This window comes from Silene latifolia, chromosome 11, assembly GCF_048544455.1.
Source record: "Silene latifolia isolate original U9 population chromosome 11, ASM4854445v1, whole genome shotgun sequence".
Classification (NCBI taxonomy): Eukaryota; Viridiplantae; Streptophyta; class Magnoliopsida; order Caryophyllales; family Caryophyllaceae; genus Silene; species Silene latifolia.
The window spans coordinates 182,511,177-182,519,862 of NC_133536.1; the positions used below are offsets into that span (position 1 = coordinate 182,511,177).

At 35.4% G+C, this 8,686-nt stretch overlaps 2 protein-coding genes across 2 annotated transcripts; both read left to right on the plus strand.

Moving 5' to 3' along the window:
• LOC141614453 (uncharacterized) lies at positions 1–2,686 on the plus strand. Its single transcript, XM_074433197.1, has 2 exons — positions 1–1,240; positions 1,359–2,686. Exons 1-2 carry the CDS (start codon positions 1–3, stop codon positions 2,684–2,686), a joined length of 2,568 nt encoding a protein of 855 aa, XP_074289298.1.
• An 81-nt stretch (positions 2,687–2,767) lies between these two features.
• On the plus strand, positions 2,768–4,620 carry LOC141614454 (uncharacterized). The gene is made up of 2 exons (XM_074433198.1): positions 2,768–3,610; positions 3,742–4,620. The coding sequence occupies exons 1-2, from the start codon at positions 2,768–2,770 to the stop codon at positions 4,618–4,620; spliced, it is 1,722 nt and encodes a 573-aa protein (XP_074289299.1).
• Positions 4,621–8,686: the final 4,066 nt, after the last annotated feature.

The following is an 8,686-nucleotide window of genomic DNA, read 5'->3' on the forward strand; positions in this document are numbered from 1 at the left end:
ATGGCTATCATGACTTTTACAGATAATCAATTCTCACCTCTAGCTTCATCGTCTAAACTCCCACGTTCTAATACTAACACAAAAAATCAAAAAAATCAGGGGACGGTGAATGTGACAGCTGAGAAAGTTCCACAGACGGTCCGTACTAAGGAGACTACACATGGGCCTCAAACTGGTGATGCGAGAAAGACAGCGTCTTTGGGGTCTATTGTGGGTATCCCTGTTCTTAACCTTGATGAGGGTGTGCCTGATAAACCAGACTTTGGATGGCTTCTTCGTCAGGGTGGCAAAAATATTGTTATGGAGACAATTGTTGAGGAGGAGGAACAGTTGGATCTTCTGAAATTCACCCCGGAAGATATCAAATCTGAGGTAGAATTTTGGAACCAATCTGTTTATTGTTATATCTTAGGGACTAACCCTCCTATGGATGTTATGGAGGATTATGTTTATCAGGCTTGGTCTGAATTTGGTATAGACAGAGTCTCTTTCATGGAGAATGGTGTTTTCTTAGTTAGGTTTACTAAGCCTACTGGGATGTTTGCTCTTATGAATGCTGGATATTATTTCTTTGATAACAAGCCAATTGTGATTAAGCCTTGGAGTGTGGATGTAGACCTTGTGAAGGAGAAAATAGATGTGGTCCCTGTTTGGTTGCGGTTAACAGGTGTACCCCTGAAGTTCTGGAGGGACTGTTTAGTGCCTATTGCAGGGCTTGTGGGTAACTTTGTTAGAAAGGACATTGCTACTACTGAAAAAAAGAGACTTAGTTATGCGCGTGTCCTGGTTGAATTGAAGATGGATCAGCATTTACCAGATAAAGTTCAGTTCCTTGATGAAACTGGGAATGTTGTGGTTGTTCAGATGACTTATGAATGGAGACCTGTTTCTTGTGAGGGGTGTAAAGGATTTGGTCATGACAAACAACAGTGTAGAAAGGTTAAGCCTACGGCTCAGCCAAAAAGGAAGCCAAACCCCCCTCCTGAGAAACAAAATAAACAAACATGGAGGCCAGTGCAAAAACAGATGGATCCTTCTAGGGCTAAACGTTCAATAGTGTTTTCCCCTGAGGGGTTCCCTCCTCTGGTCAGACCCAGTGTTACTACCCCTGCTATGCATATCATGAAACTTAACAAGCAGGGTGGTTTTACTGAGATAATAGCTTCTGGTAGGAAGGGTCCTTTGTCTTTCTTAAATGCTTTGAATGGCACTACTCCTAGAGGGGGAGTGATGCAGAGTGGTAAAGATCCCCCCTCTCAATCATCCCATGCATAATCTGGGTTTTTGGAATGTGAGAGGGTTGAATGATCTTAATAAACAAAAATTAGTTAAATGGTTTCTGCATAATAATGGTGTAGGGTTATTTGGTCTTCTGGAAACCAAAATAAAGCCTAGGAATCTTATGAATAAGAACTCCTCTCTTTGTGAAGGCTGGCGCATAACTACTAATAGCAGTTGGCACAAGGGAGGTCGTATTTGGGTCTTGTGGAAACCTGATCTATTCATTGTTAATGTGCTAGCTTATAATGCCCAATATATCCACATGAGAGTGACTGCTAGGACTGATGATAAGTCTTTTTTGCTTACTATGATTTATGCTCACAATGACTTACATGAGAGAGTTGAACTTTGGACTTTCCTGAAGCATATTGCTTTGAACTGTACTGAACCTTGGCTCTGGGCTGGGGACTTTAACACTGTATTGAGTCCAGTGGAGAGGCTTGGTGGTTCTACTTCTTATGCTGAAATACAGCATTTCCAGGAATGTGTATCTTTGTGCTGTGTTGAAGATTTGCAGGCTACTGGGGCTATGTTCACATGGACTAATAAGCAGAATCCTGTGGATAGAGTTTACAGTAGACTAGATAGAGTGATGGGTAATAATGAGTGGATGATGGAATATGGTGACTATTTAGCTCATTTCCACCCTGAAGGTGTGTTTGACCACTGCCCTTGCACAGTTGTTAACAAGAAAGCTGACATGGGTGGAAGGAAAAGTTTTAAGTACTTCAACATGTGGGGGAAATCTGAGTTGGTCCTTCCTTGTGTGAAGAATATCTGGTGCCAGGTTTATCATGGGACTAAAATGTTCTCTGTTGTTAAAAAATTGAAAGCACTGAAGCCTGGGCTAAAAGCTCTTAATAAAGAGTGCTTCTCTGATATTGAGAATAGTACAAATCTTACTGCTGCTCTCTTGGAAACAATTCAGAAGGATTTGGTGGACCATCCTGGTGATATGGAGCTAATGCAACAGGAGTTGTTGGTGGCTACTGAGTTAAGAGATCTTATGACAGCTAGGGATAGTTTTCTGATTCAGAAAGCTAAAATTCAATGGTCACTTGAAGGAGACTTGAATACTGCTTATTTTCATAATTCAATTAAAAAAAGAATGATGCAGAATAAAGTACTTAGCATTGAGGATAAGGATGGTAGGACCTGTACTGAGGGGTCTCATATTCAGCAGGCTTTTTTGGAGTATTATTTGGATCTCTTGGGATCTCAGAAGAGTACTATCCCTGTTAATGATAGGGTAGTCAGATTGGGGGAATGCTGCAGTCCTGCTCACTGGGAGATTCTGAGTAAAGATGTCACTGTAGAAGAAGTTAAGACTCATTTGTTCAGCATCCCTAAGGATAAGTCCCCTGGCCCAGATGGCTTCACTAGTCAATTTTATAGAGATGCCTAGGACATTGTTGGCAATGAGGTGTGTGTTGCTGTGTTAGATTTTTTTGAAAGTGGTAAGTTGCTCACTCAAATCAATTCTACAATGATTACTCTTATACCTAAGACTGACAGACCAACTAGTGTCAAGCATTTTCGTCCCATTGCTTGTTGTAATGTCATCTACAAGACTATATCCAAGATTATGTGTGCTAGATTGGCTGTAGTCCTTCCTGACATTATCAGTAGGAATCAGGGTGCATTTATTCAAGGAAGAAGTATTTTGGAAAACATTCTTATTTGCCAAGATCTGGTAAGGATGTACAACAGAGGTAATGCTTCTCCTAGATGTATGTTTAAACTGGACTTGCAAAAGGCTTATGACTCCATTGAATGGGATTTCATAGAGCAGATGTTGACTGCCTTGAAGTTCCCTGAAAAATTTAAGCATTTGGTTATGACTTGTGTGAGGACACCTCATTTCTCCCTTCAGCTGGATGGATCTCATTTTGGATATTTTGCTGGGAAAAGAGGGTTAAGACAAGGAGACCCCATTTCTCCCTTGCTCTTTACCATTTGTATGGAGTATTTGTCAAGGGTCTTGATGTATGCAACTCAGAATTGGTTCTTCAGATTTCACCCTCTCTGTAGAAGCCTTAAATTGACTCATTTGCTATTTGCAGATGATTTATTACTCTTCTGTAGGGGGGATGTTAGATCTATTATGCTACTACTTAGAGCCTTCTCTACATTCTCTGCTACTTCTGGACTGGTGGTGAATGAGGCTAAGTCTGAAGTAGTTTTTGCTGGGGTTTCTGATGAACTTAAACAGGATATCTTGCAGATCTCAGGGTTTCAAGAAGGTGGCCTTCCCTTTAGATATCTTGGCATTCCTATCCAGCCTGGTAGACTCACTAAACAGGACTGTAACATTCTGGTGGAAAGGATTGTTAGTAGAGTAAGAGGGATTGGGGCTAGGAAGCTTAGCTACTCTAGCAGATTGGTTTTGATTAATTCTATCCTCAATACTCTTCATAATTATTGGGCCTCCATTTTCCTGATTCCTAAAATGATCATCAGGAGGATTGTGGCCATCTGCAGGAATTTTTATGGGATGGGGGCACAGAGTACCAGAGGGCTCCTCTTGTGTCTTGGTCCACTGTGTGCTGCAGTAAAAAAACAGGAGGACTAGGTGTGAAAGATGCTGAAAGTTGGAACATTGCTAATGTTGGGAAGCTTGTAAATTGTCTCTACACTGATGCTGATAGGCTATGGGTTCAGTGGATTCATCATGTTTATCTGAAGGATGCTGACTGGTCTACCTATGTCCCTCCTTGTGACTCCAATTGGAATTGGAGGAACATTTGTAAGATCAGGTGCAAAATGAGTGCTGGCTATGTGGATAATTGCTGGGTAGCTGACCCTAAAGGTTACTCAGTAGGGTCTGGTTATACCTGGTTGCAGGAACAACACCCACTTGTGACTTGGTATTCTGATGTCTGGGATAGATGGAATATCCCTAAGCATGCCTTTATAGCTTGGTTGATTTCTCATAAGGCTCTCAATACACGGGAAAAGTTACATGCTCATGGGATAAGTGACTCTAAGAATTGTGTGCTGTGTGAGAATGGCATTGAAACTCACTCCCATCTTTTTGAAGACTGCTTATACAGTAAGCAAATTTTGGGACAAATAGAGACCTGGCTGCAACTTGCTTTAGACCCGGATAGGAGATGCTCTCAGTTGCAGCAACATGTTTGCAGAATGGCAAAATTGGCCTATTGGTACACCATCTGGTTGGAGAGAAACAAAAGTCGCCTGGACTTGCAGCTGACAGTACCTAGAATTATTGTTAAAGACTTGAAGAGACTGATTCATGCTCGAATCAGTCAGATGATCCAACAACCTGTTACTAGCCAAGATCAGCAATGGATTTCTAGCCTTGATATTTTATTTTAGCTGTGGTTAGTATTAGAAAATGTTGAAGTATGGCTGTAATTGAATTTTCTCTTTATTGATTAATGAAAATCTCTCACATTTCACCAAAAAAAAAGATCAACCTCTTGTTTTATATATCACAGTTACCGAAACAGCCATGGGGCTATGCTCGCACAGACTATTGGAAAAGAATAAAGAGCTATCTACTACCTTAGTAAGAAGTTCTTGGAGTACGAAAGTAAGTATACACCTCTCAAGAAGACATGCCTCGCTCTTGTGTGGGCAACAAAGAAGCTACGCCATTACATGCTTAGCTACTCGGTCAAAGTGTATTTTAAAATGGATCCCATCAAATACCTCTTCGAGAGACCCGTCCTCAATGGACGCTTGGCAAGATGGAGCTTAATGCTCGCAGTGTTCGATCTAAAATACGTACCTTTGAAAGTCATAAAGGGACGCGGCGTGGCTGAATTCTTCGTAGATAATCCTATCAACGATATGGAAGCAATAGACATGTGGTCATTTGCAGATGAAGATATTTTACAAACCAGTACGGATTCTTGGGATCTTTAATTTGATGGGGCATCCAATTTGAGAGGATTTGGAATAAGAGTGTTGCTCATTTCTCCTGATGGCGAGCATACACCACTTTCTGTCAAACTCGACTTCGAGGTGACAAACAATGCAGCAGAGCATGAAGCTTGCCTCATTGCTCTACAAGCAGCAGTGAGTTTAGGCATCAAGAACCTTCAAGTTCACGGGGACTCATCTTTAATCATTAACCAAATCACTGGATCCTAGAAAATCCGAAGTGAAAGTCTAGCACCCTATCATGCTAGGATAGATCAGATTGCTCAATTCTTCGATCAGGTTTGTTGGACCATAGATATATGATTAGTTTTTATAATGACAAGTATGTACTTTATATTATATATACTCTTGCTTGTAATTATTTGTTTAGTCTTTAATAGATTGATTAAAGTTTACAATTTGAGCAAGTAATGTTATAGGAATCTTGGCTATAATATTGAAGATTTGTGAAGGATTGTTCAAGTAATGTTATAGTTGCTTAAGCTATAACATTGAAGATTCTAAAAGTGTCATAGTAACTGTAACAAGTTTCAAGTATGATGATCACTCAAGCAAAAGGCTCGATCAAGTCTATAACAAGCTCAAGATGAAGAGCTTATGATAAAGATTGAAAGATGATCCTACTACTGAAGATCTCCAGGAAGATTAGCTAGTATAGGATTTCGTCTAATAACGACATCTTAAGAAGTAATATTGGGAAGGTAAAAATTATAGCTATTTCACCTATAACTTAACTTACCAAACTTCAGGTTATAGCCATTCCTACTATAACCTTGGTTTGCATTTTAAGGCACGATTTTAATAGTTTTAAAATCAATTTTCAAAAAATAAAATTCTTCAAATATGTTTCGAAATCATGCGTGTATATGATGGAGATGAAATACGGTTTGTTTAGAATGAATAATTTACGTTATCTTATTGGTTAGTAAAACGACATATGGTCGTCATGCTACATTGCTACCTAGGGTTTACTAAATTATCTAAACCTAACCTTAATATACTCCTTGATATTTTGATCTAAGGTTTCGGCTAATATGGGCTTATGAGCTGTGTGGAGGCCGAATTAACTCCTTATACAAGTAAATAATATTAGGTCAAATCAATAATATATTGCTACTAGGTAGTATCCCGCGCTTCGCGCAGCCTGTTTTAAAATTTTATTATTATAATTAAAGAAAAAATAACATAGTTAATATATGACCTTTAATATTTTTAATTATAAATAAAAATAAATCAATTTTTCTCAAATTTAATTTTTTTTATGTTTAAATTCAATGTTTAAAATAAAATACGTACCAATTTAATTAAAACTAATAAGTGATAATTAATTATGCATGATCAACGTTTATAAATTATTTTGTAACTTATCAAATATCATATTAATTAAAATAAAATTTATTCGAACAATGCAACAATCAACATTAAGATCTCAAATTATATCATTTCACTATACGTTGTGTTCCAAATCAATTAATATTTGGTCAAAATGATGTGAATATAATTTTATGTAATTTTTTATTTTTATGTATAACGTGTGATATTTAAGTATCAAACATATAGATTTCAAACTCAACTTATTCAAATGTTTTGATTGTGTCTTACATGTATTATGTGTCAAACATATCTATAAGAATTGCACCTGTTGTATTTTTAAACAGCTATATATAAATGATGTTTTAGAGTTTACCTATAAGTAAAATAGGTTAAACTTTCTTAAATAATATTTTTTTGAGGTTTAACTTCAAAGTATTTAAAAGATAACATATCAAATTTTTAGGCAGTCATAATCAATATTTATACTTGACGTAGACATATTTTAATTGAAGATATTAAAAAAAATGTAACGTTTTTTCTAATTTTTCATGTCGTTTATAATACATTAATACTATATTATTTAATAATCATTACTTTTATTTTGATTATTCAAATGCACTCTCGATCACTGTGTACATACGTACTCGTTATCACACTATTTAAACCTATGAAAATCTCACATGCATTCAATTAATCGCAATATATTATTTTTTTCATTCCCACATAAAAACTTATATTTTAGTAGTTTTCTTTAATTTATGTTTTTAAGAAATAAATTGACTCTTCCAAATATATTTTTCTTAGGATTTAATGATTTAAGTTTTATAACTTTCTCAAAATGTCTTTTTACGTAAACATAAAACATTATGAGATATTCATATTAATAATCTCTACAAATAAAAACATTTCAATAAATATAATGAAAGTTATACTCAATTTGAAGCATTTTTCGCAATGAACGTAATTATTTACATTTTAGAATTTTTATCAAAATATTTTTTAATAAATTTAGTATGAAATCACCGTAATTATTTAATTTAATTTTATAATAAGATTTATTAAATTATAATTAATATTGTGCTAAGATTTATATAACATTTATTATGTTTATATTTAATATTAAGCTGTAATTAATACTTGTATTTAAGAGTGGGTTGACATGTGGCGCATCCACAACGCTTCAACCCAGCTATATATATATATATATATATATATATATAGATGAGTTCTAATAAGTTCACAAATTTGGTTGAGTCCATAAGTCCTCATCCCTACCATTTGATCTTACAAGATTAATGGTTGAGATTAAAACAAAAAAATAACTCACCCAACATGCAATTAATGCTTTGTCCCTCATCATTTCAATTCCCAATTTTGCTAACCAATTATTTTCTTTTTCTTATCAACTAATTTATTAAATTAGTATACTATCATTTATATTTTAAATATCAAAATATAGGATTTTGAAAACGAAATTTCATACCCGCGTAAAATAAAAGCGGGCTTGTAAAAGACTCCGTAAATCTTCATTCGGACTCCGATTAAGGCGAAACAAAATCCTAAATTTATTATTTTTTCGAGCCCGACGCAATGGTAATATTTTTGTATACCATTGAGTTTTAGAATTTTGAGTAGTGCTAGTTACTCGGAAGGTACGCCCTATTTGCTTGAAATTATCTCATCTGCATGAAGTTGCACCATACCCGCTTGAAGTTACACTATTTCTACTTGAACTTAATTAGCTAATTTACTCATATACTTAATTGGAGACCGAATGAAGAGGTAAGGGTGATGGAACGGATTAAAGTTACACACGTCACTTATTAAAGTTACACACGTCACCTATTAAAGTTACACACATCACCTATTAAAGTTACACCTGTCAAGGATAAAAGTTACACTCGTAAAAAATAAAAGTTGCACTCGTAAATTAACAAATTTACATAAACTTGTGCTAAAATTACAAAAATTCAAATTAATATATTTAAAATTACATAAATTTAAATTTTTATATACAAAATAACTTTAAAAGAATAAAGTTACACTCGTAAAAGAATAAAGTTACACTCGTAAAGCACTAAAGTTACACTCATAAAATACTAAAGTTACATAAAGAAATACTAAAGTTACACTCATAAAATACTAAAGTTACACTCATAAAATACTAAAGTTACATAAAGCA